Here is a 13,955-nt window from a genome sequence, read left to right as displayed (position 1 = left end):
GATCACACTGGCCATTTTTGTGCACCTTTGTAGACAAAATGGCTACTAGAGCAACCATTTCAGTGTGGAATAGATATAAAATCAGCTTTGGTTTTACTTATTAAGACAATGGGTCAAATGATGAAATGAAGGGCCAAGTTAATTTATTAGTTATCTAATAAATAGAGTATAGGATGGCTAGAAAGTGAAGGTGGATCATAGGTCAAGACAGTGAAATAGGAAAGCCTGATGAATAAAAAGCAACAAAATGAACTATAGTAATGCACATGACCAATTGATAATGTTGTTAAGCTATTGTGTATTACTTTGAGTTCATTTCTGCAAATTCTTCAGCTTCAGATATCTTTTTCTGTAGAGGAAGAAGAGAAGACAGATTTATCTTATAACAAAGATTGAAATTCAATTAACAGTATATGCCTTTTTACAGCGCTTATATTTTATAGTACCATTCAGAGCAGACTTTCAGATGCACAGAAATAGAAAAGTTGATTAAATTCAGCTCAGTAGATGATATAAGTATGAACAAAATAATCGTAATCACTTAATGTTATTTTTCATTGTAGTGTGGAGTTGATCTCTCTCTACCCCTGAATTATGCTTCTCAAAAAGATTTTTTTATACTTGACTGATAAGCTCTGTTTATGCAGTACTAGAAGAAGCAACAGTGATGGAAGATGGTTGGTGCAGCCTGAGAAATGACTCAGTATCACTTTATACAGCTCTACAGGAAACTCTGCTTTTCTTGACTAATGGTTTTATGGCTGCAAATAAGTGCCTAATGATGTCTCCAAATTGTTGATGCATCTGAAAATGGAGGGCAAACTAATTCTGGTAAATTAAAGCAAAATACGGATGTTTTCTCAGCATAACCTGTAGTACCTTACAAAGCAAACAAAAACGTCTTAAAAGGCTAGAGCAAAGACAGTTGTAAGGGATTGTTAAAGCTGCTGCAAGTTGATGTTAAGTAGAATGTGATTGTCAGGATTTTTTTTTCTTCTCTAGTTTCAACTTATTGTTTAGTTTTTGCTTGCAAAACACTCACTCTTGGAGACATAACCAGATTTTTTGTTTGTTTCACTTTATATTCACATAGGGTTGGCAGTCTTAACGTGAGGAAAAAATCTTTGAGAGGGTAATGAAAGTAAAGTGAGGCTATTCATATACAGTGGTAGTGATTATATGTAGTGCAAAGGGAAAAGCATTATAAGCTTCATCCCTATGCAATCTGAAAACTGTTGGAATTCAGCTAAGTACATACAAATAAATTTAATGTCTTGGTATATTGCACACTATGCAGGCCTTCTTAGGAAGATAGTTATGCCCCAGTGAGTTTACTTAATTTGACAGGGATCATATGAATCTTACACCAGCAACAAAAATGCATTTTGCGTAGTGAAAATTGTATATACATGCCACAGAATTCATAATTTTTATTTAAATCTTGATTCAGACCTTGAATCGATTGAGAAATACTTTGCTTCCGGTAATTTTTAATATTCTAGTTTTTAGTAGTATTAACATTTTTTTTTCCCCTGATTTGCAAGTGCAGAATATGAAGTATGTAAACTCCTGTAGTCTTTGATTCTGGACTGGCTTACTAGCCTTTTTTGGTGTTCCTGTTGGTATAATGTCCAGAAAGTGTTAACTTAGCAAAGAACTGCTTTGCTGCTTCCCCTTATCCTCACACTCATATGAGTGATAGCGTAAGTGATGTCTCAGTAAGGAATACCAGAGGTGTCTTTCTGTTTGATTTTTAACTGAAATTTGTAAGATCAAATTACTTGTTTATATCTGAGCAGTTGATAATAGCAAAGAATATGTTGCCTATTTAATAAGTTTTTTTGCTCGATAAAAATTTATTCTTTTTATTTAAAGCTGTTGGTCTCTGCGGTATATTTGAAACCTTTTTGTTGAACGTGGGATGTTTTTATTTTTTTCTCCCTTCCCAATTTTGCAGTTCGCTCCTTTGGTACAGAAGATAGACCAACTGATAGACCTATACCACCTCGTGATGAAGTCTTTGAGTATATTATATTCCGTGGCAGTGACATTAAAGACCTAACTGTCTGTGAGCCACCAAAGCCTCAGTGTTCTTTGCCACAGGACCCTGCTATTGTTCAGGTAAGTCAAAACGTATTTTTAGATGTTTGTTGCTGAAGATATAAGCTAGTAGCTTTAAGGGGTCTCTAGCTGAGTGTTTAAAAATAAAAATGAATGTTGCTGTAAAGTTCACAACCCAATATAAAGAACTCTGGAAAGATTTTCCTCTTGAATCATGTCTTTAACTGTGAAAATCAAGGTTGAAATCTAACTCTAGCACAATGCGCTGGATACCAAAGCTGCCAGTTTTTCAAAAACAACTAATGACTTTTGGTAGACCTTGATGCCTTTTTTGAAAGGTACTTGGCTTAGGAGGACACATTTGCGAGGCTTCTTGGAAAGATCAGACTTGGTATAAGTCAAATGGAGTAGATACCGAAACCTCTCCAGATCACTAGTGATTTTTGTTTGTTTCTTTGTTTTGTTTTCTTTGGATTTTAATGTTCAACCTTTTTGCTGACTATAACTTTAGAAGTGTTTTATCTAGCTATGTATTTTTCAAAAGGCTTCACGCTAAAAGGCAGTTATTTGAAGAGGGAATACTTGGTTGCTGAAGGGAAAGCAACTTACAACTTGAAGCCTTCAGGGTTAATTAATCTGTTATTTCATAGTAAATGGACTGACAGAGATAGTTATTTTTGATCTCTGAAATTTGTTGGCTTGTTGATTGTGCTTGTGGGGTGTCTTGAAATCATCCCTGAGAGCAAGATGGAAGTTCTTCGTTCAAATGGAACTTGGTAATTCCATGTAAGTATTTACATTTCTAATGTTTAACTGTTCCGTAATATAAAATTCTTGATACTTCCTGACAAAGTACCCTTGCAATCCTCTAAGGTCTGTTGCTAAATTTGGTGCAACTCCTTCTGTCAGTGGTAGTTGAGAGCTGTGAAATCGCATTACTGCTAACTCCAATAATAGTAATAACCCCACCCTTCTCCATTATGTTTGGGTCTTTCATTGTTCATGTGGTTTTTGAAACTTCAGGGAAAAAGATACGACATTTTCCAAGTTTGCCAACAAAAGCTTATACACGTGTTTGACAAAAGAATCCAGTGTCTGAGGCTCTAGGGAAAAGGTTGCAAAATTTTATGGTACTGTTTTTACGAGTTTGTGATATTGGAAGGGTAAAAGTGCTTTCTAAACTGTATACATACTTGTGAAAATATTTTCTGCTGTTGCCTGTTTTGAGTTTTCATGCAGAGTAATGTGTGTAATTCATTATTTTTGTGCTGTCTTTGCTTCTGTGTTAAAGTGGTTAAATTCTTGATGTTAAAAGAAGCAACTTTATGAATGTTAAGGTCTTGTATATGTATTAGCCACAGTGGTGGCGGTAGGGCAAATTTAACAAATAGTTGTATAGTTTCTGCATTTCTTGCCTTGCAGAACTATTTCCTACTTTTTGTGTAGATAATCTTTGAATTTCTGCAAGTGTGTTTTGTCTTTAGTCTTCACTAGGATCTTCGACTACATCTTCATTCCAGTCTGTGGGGTCCTATGGTCCTTTTGGCAGAATGCCTGCATACAGTCAGTTTAGTCCAAGCCCGCTGGTGGGGCAACAGTTCGGCGCTGTTGGAGTTGGTATGTTCATTTTTATTGTTTGGTGTTTTCCTATAAGTGAAGTTGCACTTGTGTGCGTAGACAGTAATCAGTGCTTATAATTCCATCAATGTCTTATCCTAAGGGCAGACCCAAAGTCTTCAATCTGTATCAGTCCCACAGTTTAGCTCAAAAGTAGAGAGTTTTTCATAGTCTTTGCAGCTCAAATCAAAGCAATTATGATTGAGAACTAAACAGAAGAACAAGTGGGGAAAGGTTCCCTGTATTCATGAATTCCTTCTTTTTCATATGTATTCATTACATTCATCATGTATTCATTATATTTCGCAAGCGTAGAGGCAGCTCCTCCACAAAAGCCCCATAGCTGTGCTGTGGACATCTGGTATCCCAAGTTGACCAGGTGCTGTGTGCCTTAACCAAGGGTTTGGATTATTCAGCAATCCGTGTGCCAGCACAGTCCTCCAGCTATTCATGAGATGTTAGCTTGGCATGAAATACATGCTTAAAGTATTTGTGAGCTGCGTGGGTTAGTTGCTCCTTTATACTGCCAATGCTCTCTGAGACTCACCAACCAACTTTCATTCCTCCCCTACAGTTTTTTATTTCCCTTTTAGTTTTTCACATAGGAACTTACATTCTTGTAACTGTTACAGCGACAGTGTTACTCCTGGCACTGAAAGTGTTAGCCATGTGAAAGGAAGGCTGTAGAATTGGCCGTAACTTGATTATCAGTTAATAAGATGTTTAAAAGATGTTAAGTGGAAATACATACCAATAACATTTGTTTATTACTTTGTAAGATGCTGTCATGACTATGCGATGTTAATACTTGTGAAACTAAAGTTAGCAGTGGTCTTTTTTTTTTTTTTTTTTTTAAGATAAAAAGCTTCAAGATATTACAGTCTTACCACTTACTACAAATATATACATTATATTAAACTTAAAGTGTTTGGGAAGGGCAGACTTATGTGTATTCTAGAATAATTGCCTAATATGGCTTCACTAACCATTTAGTGCTAATTTAAAAAAAATACAGCAAAAAGTCTCAACCAGGTTTTATGACTATATTATTTCTTTCAAAGCAGGAGGTTCTTTAACATCTTTTGGAACAGACTCTTCAGCCAGTGCTAGCATGTCCCAAAGCACTGCCGTTGGTTCTGCATTTACAACAGATGCAAGATCACTAAAAACACAGATGTCTCAAGGTAAATCTTTTTGAACAACTCTTTGATCTTTTTTGACCAATTGTGCCCCTGTGATTTAGGTGGTTGCCAGAAATGCTAACCAAACAGCTGAATTCTGTCATGAAAACCCTTGGTATTAAAACCAGAAAGCACTGAGAGGCTCTGTACTTGCTCTTTAAATGTGTTTTCCTACATCTTGGCGTGCTTCATAGTAACTGTTAGCAACGCATTTGTTATTATCCTTAAAGCATCTATATTGAGGAATAGGACTTATTTCAGTTGAATAATGTTAGCAAATAGGCGCATGTGGAAATTCAGTATCTAGTTTTGTTGATAGCATGACAAAACTCAAGGTACTTCATGCTGATTGAATTGTGAAGTCCTTCAGCCTACAATTTTTAAATCTTTATTCCTAACGTGTTGGGGTTTTTTTTTGTTAATGTATATTTACATAAATAATATTAACAGCAGACCTGATTGCCTGTAGAGCTGGTGACATGGCAGTTAAGTCAGCTTAATAGTACTAGAAACTATATGGGTAGTTTGTGTAATATTGGAAAAAGAAAGTAGAGGCAAAAAGGAAATTCTTTGTTCTTTTTGCAAAGAAAAAAGAAACTAAATGTTGAGCACCTTCACCCTCACTTTTCATGCAAATGTCTTAAGATTGCTCCTCAAAATCCAAAAGACGTTATTTCCTGCCCTTCCACTCTTCATTGGTTAGAGTAAAAGTGTGTGCTAAGATATATTCCTAATGCTACTTTTAAGTTTATGCAGTTGTGTTAAAAGGCAAAACACTTTACTTATAGCAAACAGGTTTTTTCCTAAATTCTAGGTTTGTATACCAATTAGGACTGTTTTCTAGATTAGTTGAGTGGATTACCAAAAATGGGTTCTACTTTGTTGCATTAATTGAAGGGGGCGGGGGAAGTATGCTAAGCATTTACTGTTTCTCTGTTGAAAGAGTAGCTTGGTTTTCTGTAGGTGAAATTAAAACCTGTATGATTCTTGGATTTAATGGATGACATATGCTCCAGATGAACATACATTCTGCCACAAATTTCCTGTGGGGCACCAGCAAGTTTTTTCTGTGTGTGTTTGCTTTTAAAAATATTTGTCGTCTTTGTAGATTGTAAGTGTGGTGTGGTTGGTTTTCGGGGATTTTTGTGTTGGTTTGATCCGCCCCCACCCCCCCCCCGCCCCTCTCCTTTTGTTTAGCTTTTTTTATGGGGTACAATGTTACTCTCTTCTTTTACTTGCTGGGACTTGAGTCTTATTCTAATTTCTTAGTAGATTTACCTATATGGTGTCATAAACTTGTCTGGCTGGATCAAATGTCTCCATTCTAAACATGCTTCTGGCTCTAGTCACTCATGCTGCAAAGTGAAATGTATGAACAGCACTTTCTGGGGAAGCTTTCATAGCTCCTTCATCTGCGTTATGCCTGGCATTAGCCATCACCATTCATTTATTTTGTGGTGATCATACAATAGAATGCACTAGATAAAATGAAATTTCAGTATCATAACTGTATCTCTGTGGTTGGGAGCAGTCACTTTCCACTTGACTTTCCAGGGAGACAGAAAGAGTATTTTTACCTCCAGTCAATCAAAAAATTTCATTCCACAGCTAAATGCAAATCATGGATGGGTTGGTAGGGATTAATTGTCCTACCCATTTTTTTCTTTTAGACTGGGGGAAGGGGAATTGCTAAATATCCTTCATTCTGGATTAGTGGATCTGAGGGTGCAGAAATATTTATTTCTTCTTTGGACACAGCTGTCTTGACTGGTAAGGCAGATAAACCTGTCAGTCTGGATTGGTTGAGACCAGTAACTCAAATCTGTAGATGAGAAATAACTCTTTGGGTTTTGGTTTTGGTTTGTCTTTTTCCCAGGTCGTTCAAGCCCTCAGATAGATCACTTGAGAAGGAGCCCCACCATGGAACAAGCAGTACAAACAGCTTCAGCCCACTTGCCTACTCCAGCACCAGTTGGGAGGAGGAGTCCTATACCAGCCAGACCTTTGGTGTCTGCTAGCCAAAAATCGTTAGAGAATCAAGAGCACAGACGAGGTAGCTTTGGATAATTTTCATATGGCTTATTTTCTTCCATACACATTTGAAGTGCTCTTTTTAAGGATAACGTGTAGGAATCTTCTTGCTGTCCATTACTGGTAGACTGGCCAGCAGAGACCTGGATTATATATATTTATTTTTAAAGTCAAGCATATATTCTAAATTGTTTTTTTCTTTTATGAGTTAAACTTGTGGTTTACTTTTATAGGTTTGGATTTTTTTTGAAATCTGAACTATATAACTAGATACAAAAGTATGATCAAAAATACCTAATTGGATAAACAAATCATTTTTTTATTTCCAACTTTAGCTGAAGCACACAAGGTTTCAAGATCAGAAAATGAACTCAGAAATGAAAACAAACGACAAATTGGTAAATCTTGTTTTGAGAAACAGCTATCATTGTTTTCAGACTTCATTAAATTTTTTAAAAGTCTGCTAAAATACAGCATTGTGTATAGTTTGCGAAGTGCTAGGACTTCATTTCTAACGTCCAGAAATCTTGCAGTTCAGATTACGGTAATAAAGAATTTATGTATTTGGAATGCTTTCACATAATTGTTTCTAGTGCGTAACAATATCTTTGCATTGAGTCAGAATAATACAAGCACAGAAAGTCAACATGAAAGAGAAAAATCTCCTGGTTACTCTATATTAAGCAATTCGAATAAAAATGCAAACCCAAGCAGTATTCATGGATTTATAAACACAGTAGCGTGAAATAAAACCTGTCACCTTTCTATGAAAGTACTTGACTGAAAAGCCACTAACATTTTAACTTGTCTTCCGAAAGCTTTTAATGACTTCTAGAAAGTCTTTTAGTACCCAAGTTTAGTACTATTATGCTTTCTGTGTCACTGCCGTAATTATTGTAGGTGAATTTACAAATTACAAGCTGCTCCGACAGGACTTTTAACAACAGAAGTGCAGGAAGAGGATGCATGAAGTCCTGACCTGTGGTCTCAGGAATTTAAAAAAAAAAAAAACAAACAAACAAACAAACAAAAAAAACCAACCAAAAAACACCCACCCAAAAAACCAAGAACCCCCATCACCCGCAAAGAAAATCCACAAAACAAAAGCAAACAGAATTTCCCTCTTTTCAGTTCCAGGTGGACCCTCAGCACGGAGAGGCCGTGGAGGTCACAGAGGGGGCCGAGGAAGATTTGGTATTAGGAGGGATGGTCCAATGAAATTTGAAAAGGATTTTGACTTTGAAAGTGCAAATGCACAATTCAACAAGGAGGAAATTGATAGAGAATTTCATAATAAACTTAAACTAAAAGGTAAACCAATTTTTGCTTCAGATTTGAGCATGGAAAAACTGTGTCTTGCTGTTTTAATCCTACCTTGGAGAACAACTTTTAAAAGGCATATCCTACTAAGTCCTGTCTGCAGTCATTTTAAAAAAAAAAAATTAAAAAAAATGAATGAACAAGTAAACTGGGATCAATTTTAATTAAATACTTGGGTCAGTATTTGATTTTTGAAGGAATTTTAACTAGCAGATATCACACATCATGTTCTAACAAGTCTGTGGTTAAAAATGCAGATTACTTGAGCAGGAGTCCCAAAGTGAGTTTACCTTTGAGTTCTGGAAAAGATGCAATAAAAGAAAACCCGTATTTCATGTTTTCAGTTATTAATAGACCAAAAGCAATCACAAAAACATGAGTTTGGGAGCAGAACTTCGCTGGAGGATGCACGAGAGTTTCGATTTAAGAAAGTTTCTAGCATTTCTTTGCTTTTACCCTTTTCCAAAGAAACACAGGAGTAGTTGGAATCCACACTACCAGCACTTTTGTTTTGTTTTCTAGCAGGCTTCTGTTTTAATTACCTCATTCGCTTGTGACCAGCCACCTGTTCGTTACTATTTTTGGACAAAATTGTTATAGGTTAAAATAGGGAGTTCCCTTTTTCAGTAAATGGTTGGCTAAAAGCTGATAAACAAAAGGTAGAAATAAATGGTCAGATTTCAGTGTAGAGAAAAACCACAAGTTGAGGCCCATAGGATTTGCTCTCTGGATCATTTTTAAATGAGTTGACAGTTTGCTGTTGATACTAATTTTTTCAGAATAATGAAGAGGAAAGGGAAAGCTAACCATAAAGAGCTACAGAAATATTTTATGAAACAGAGTGGTAGTCTGTGTGTGTGTGTGTTTTGGAAAGATTGAGCTGGTTATCTGAAGCTTATGCACAGCATCATGAGATTTAAGCTGTAAGCATTTAGGAATGAGACTAAGGTCGTAGTAGCTAGTTCTTTTGAACCATCAGCTTCTTTTTCAGTACCAGTCAAAACAGTAAGTTGAACTTCAGGCATTATTAGGAAAGAAATATATCATAAAGTCAGTTCATGGCATAATAGCTTGAATGCTGGCCCTGTGTCTCTAAGAAGATAACAGGAAAGCCAAAAGACAAAGGAGAAGGGCAACAGGGATGAGCAAAAACATGGGATAGCTTTTATGAAGAATGACTGAGTGAGGCTTTTAAGTCTGGAAAGGAGGTAGCTAGGAGGTTAGAAAATAGATGGCTGTCGAATCCATTCTACCACAAGTTTTTTTGTTAATTAAACCCACAGAGAATATAGAGGATATCAAACCTCCAGACAGCAGCAAAACATCCTGATTTATGTGTCAAATTATTTGACTTCCACATTAATTTTGTATTTTTGAGTATTCAGTATAGTTTGTGTCTGTCTGGGAATAAGTTAACAGTGCTGTTTTGTTTAGTAAGATGATTTGGAATGCTTCTATTTACTTTTATTTTCCAGAAGATAAACTTGAGAAACCAGAGAAGCCTGTAAATGGAGAAGACAAAGGTGACTCAGGTGTTGATACCCAAAATAGCGAAGGGAATGCGGATGAGGAAGATCCACTTGGACCCAACTGCTACTATGACAAAACCAAATCCTTCTTTGATAACATCTCCTGTGATGACAATAGGTATAGCCTGCAAAGGGAAGCTTGTTAGTCTACTTAATGCATGTTTATGTCATAAGGTAGTGTCAGCACTACTCATTACAATCAACTCTGAATCGAAAGTGAGTAAAGCTTATTTCCATATGCAGTGGGCAAAAATAAAACAGGAATATGAAGCACAAAATTTCTTTGTGGGCAAGTGCAATACATTAATAGGAAGTAATTTTTGAATGTTGTTTTAGAACCATGCTTCTAGAACTTAGTGTACATGCTCTAGAATCTCCTTCCCAGATTTACTAAAGTGTGTTTTTTGTTTTGTTTTGCTACTAAGTTACCACCTTAGTTAAATCAATTATGATTGTGCTTTGGTAATGGTTTCTGAGTAGATTACATAACTGTCTTGGCCAGTAGTGTTGTTGGAATGGGAAGATAGCATTGCAGGAAAATTAAAGCTTATCTTTTGCTCTTGCCTTTTTATTAGACAAGATGATGTGGATTGCTGACCTATTTTGAATTACGGGGGGGGGGCGATTGTTTTGTTGTACCGACAACTAGATGAAAGAACTTAACATGTAACTGCAAGCTCTTACTTTCTGTTTCTTGTTTTAAATTGCAGACAGCTTTTATTTATTTATTTTATTCTATGATGCTGTGTGCAGAGGATACAGACTGTGTCCTTCTGTATGGGAAACTCTTAGAGCATTATTAATAATGTAGTTAATTAACATATCCCTTTTCATTGAGTTAAATGAATTGTGGCAGACACCTAGATTCTTGCAGAAGGGATAATGTGGAGATTTACAGTGTGATTAATCAATCATTTTTCATTCATGGGCTTTCTGGTGATTCTAACTAAGCCAGGCAGTCTTCCTTCTGAAGTGTTTTAAAACAATCCTTGTTCCTTTTGTGTGGCAGAGAACGGCGACCCACCTGGGCTGAGGAAAGAAGATTAAATGCCGAGACCTTCGGAATACCACTGCGTCCCAATCGTGGCCGTGGAGGGTACAGAGGCAGAGGGGGGATTGGCTTCCGAGGTGGAAGAGGACGAGGAAGTGGAAGAGGTGGCTTCACTGCCCCCCGAGGATTTCGTGGTGGATTCAGAGGAGGTCGTGGAGGCAGGGAGTTTGCTGACTTTGAATATAGGGTAAAATATATTTAATCTTACTATGACCTGATCAACTGTTCTTGGAAACTAGTGTAAAAAAACTCCTGCTTTTAGATTTGATGTTGAACTAGAATTTCTTGAATAGTATTTTCAGGTACACTGAGCTACTTAATTGAAAGTCCATTAATGCTGAAATTTTAGTTGCGTAGCATCATTTTACTAACAACAGCAACCAAAACTAAAAGCTACCTTTCTTCACATGCCCTAAATATTTGTTCTGTATGTGGAATTGGCGGAGGGGGGGAAGATGGGAGGAAAAAAGAAGTAAAAGTTCTGCAGATTTAATACAAGTGTTAGAGGTGTGAATTGCAAGCATTTTTCTAAGCAATATTGTAAAAATGTAAAGATTGAAAGGGAGTAATTTAACTTGCTTCTAGTGTGCAACAAACTTTTTTGAATTCTTTGTGAAGGAGTTGGCACAAAGCCTATAGACTTCTAAGATCCTATGTAACCCCTGAAATAGAGTAATTGAAGTTACTGAAGCATAGCGATGACCCTTTGCAAAAAGGAAGATAAAAAAAATATTTGAGTTCTGTAAGGTCCTGTTACACTTTAAAAAAACCTATAACTTTACATAACTACATCCAATAGCTGTTGAGAAAGCTAAGGCAGGATTGACTTTTTTCAGGCAGTCACTCAGTAAAGTGGAACTGTGGGAGATAGGGCATAAAAGCTTCAAAAGAAGACATCCCTGTCCATCCCGAAGAGAAAGTGTTTTTAAAAGCTTAAAATAAGTACTACTACTTTAATTCTAGTTAAATATGAAGCTTAAAGTTCCTTTAAGCATTATGCACAAGCCACCATGTAAGTCTGCTGTCTGAAGTAACCTGATGTACAAATGTGCTTTCATAATCATGTAAGCATAGAAATAGTAATTTGTTCTGCAAGAGCTATGATGGCTAAAAAGCAGGATCTTCCTTTACAGAATAGTTATGCAATTTGTTGCTTTTGCAACACTATTGAGACATCCATTTCTCTGTTTCCTGTTGAATATCTTAACTCTTCTTCCTACCAGCCACTCAGAAGAAGGACAAAGTTAGTCCTTCTAACTAGTAAGGTGATGTATTCTGTGCTAGTGGTATCTTAGGTGCACTTCCTTTTTCTGGGAAACAGTGTAAATTCTCCTCTTTATGAAAGCTCATTGATCATACAGATTATGTAAATCAGCAGAGCTCAGTTGCTTGCAAAACCAAAATCTTTTAATAATTTCAGTGCAAGCCATTTTTCTTGGCATTAAGTGTGTATATTCAACTCCAACATCAGCTTGTTAAGGAACAGAAATAATACTGGCATACTGTTTAGAATCAGTAACAAATACAATTAACCAGGTTTGTGCAAGTAAATTTAGGCTTTTACAGTTTTCACTGTAAAAAGAAGAACTTTTTCCGGTAGTCTACTGCATAAGCATTTGGAGTTTTGCAACACAAAATCTTTGGAGATTTAAATATTTTTAATTTAAAAAAAAAAAAGGGGGGGGAGCCTTTTTTCATCACAGAAGATTTCTGACTGTCCCTCAGTTATTCCCTCATTAGTTTGCAACAATTAGTCCTGTGATCTAAAGAAATTTTTGGTAGCTGAGCATGAATTGAAATGAGGGGTTGAAGATCAAAGATCTGAATTTCTGAATTGAAGAATTTCAGAGCCTTCCAGATAAGTAGGAGGCAGTGTAAAGACCGAGGGTTTGTGCCAACATCAAGTCAAAGCGCGTGGCAGACTGAGGGTGTTTTGACCAGATGCTAACCTGATCACCTAGGGCAGTCTCCTTTCTGATTGCAGAAGGTGGGAAGTAGCCATCACAGTGCATCTTCTCCCAGTGCTGTTGCCCAGAGTAATTTGTGATTTTTTTTGGTTTGCAAAATTAATTTTAACATTCTACTGTTGTTCCCTCTAGAAAGACAACAAAGTTGCTGCATAGTCTACAAGAAAGCTGAAACCAGGTGAACGTCTAGATCTTCTCGATCCAGAGAATTAGTTTCAATCTCTGCAAAGAATGAAGTTAATTTGCTGTATACTTGTCACCAGCACTGGGATTTAACTATTTAATTTCAAAGGGGTGTAATGCAGTTACTTTTGAAAAATGGCCATCTTTGAAAACAGTGAGCATTAAATATATTTGAGACAGAAGGATAAGTAATTTCTTATGTATAGTTAATTATAAAGCAGTACTTCGATGGAGTTTAAGTATTTTTTCATCACTGAAAGGATTTTTCTTATTACTAAACTGTATTTGATAATTGCTTCAAGTTGTAAGGACAATTGTATGCAGAAGGCCGTCGATACTGTGAGTGTTCTGATCCACTGAAGGTTGTTTTTTGGAAATCCTGTAATATCCCTTTTGAGATAGTTGTACTTTTATCAACTAGGGTGCTGGACAGTAGAAAACTTGCTTTGTCAGTCAAATATGTACACACAGTAAATACTGTTTCTTAGGCAAAGGAAACTTTTTATATAGTTGTAAAATTCCATTATATCCCATTGCCAAAGAAACATTACAAACTTTGTATAGCTGTATAAAAAGCAACTAATTTTTTAACAAATAAACATTTTTAAGTCGGCAAACATACTGTGTTATTGCAAAAATTGATATGCTGAAGAACACTGAATTAGTTGGGTTTTTTCTTTAGCAGCTTTTCAGGCTTAAATGTTTGATTTTATATTTGGACTATAATGAAGATTTGAAAATGTTCTTCCATTACATGAAACTGGATACATTCTTCACTTCTCTTGCAAGAATTTGATTTTGTAGTTTCTGGCATATCACAGGATTTGATCAAATTAAGGAGATATTTTCAAATAAGGAGAAGGTAAATTTTCGTATGTCAAAATTTGCAATTAATTTTACTTAGTGATAAGTATTAACTTTTTTTAATAACGGACCAGGCACACGAGTTAGTGATTCTCCTGGAATGCCTGGGACAAAAGGATGTCTCCATTTGTCAATTCTTGAAATGTTAACT

The 13,955-nt window shown here is 36.1% G+C and overlaps 1 protein-coding gene across 1 annotated transcript; it reads left to right on the top strand.

Moving 5' to 3' along the window:
- Positions 1 to 1,957: 1,957 nt before the first annotated feature.
- LSM14A (LSM14A, SCD6 homolog A (S. cerevisiae)) lies at positions 1,958 to 13,557 on the top strand (the record flags this gene model as incomplete). Its single annotated transcript, XM_009573455.1, has 9 exons — positions 1,958 to 2,121; positions 3,546 to 3,678; positions 4,740 to 4,862; positions 6,736 to 6,912; positions 7,226 to 7,288; positions 8,022 to 8,201; positions 9,686 to 9,857; positions 10,749 to 10,977; positions 12,890 to 13,557. Coding segments are annotated over 9 exons (1,265 nt in total), but the record flags the coding sequence as incomplete, so codon positions are not given.
- Positions 13,558 to 13,955: the final 398 nt, after the last annotated feature.

The sequence above is a fragment of the Fulmarus glacialis genome, unplaced genomic scaffold, assembly GCF_000690835.1.
Source record: "Fulmarus glacialis isolate BGI_N327 unplaced genomic scaffold, ASM69083v1 scaffold22332, whole genome shotgun sequence".
Classification (NCBI taxonomy): domain Eukaryota; kingdom Metazoa; phylum Chordata; class Aves; order Procellariiformes; family Procellariidae; genus Fulmarus; species Fulmarus glacialis.
The sequence above is the reverse complement of the archived record's forward strand: the minus strand, read 5'-3'. Positions and strand labels throughout refer to the sequence as shown.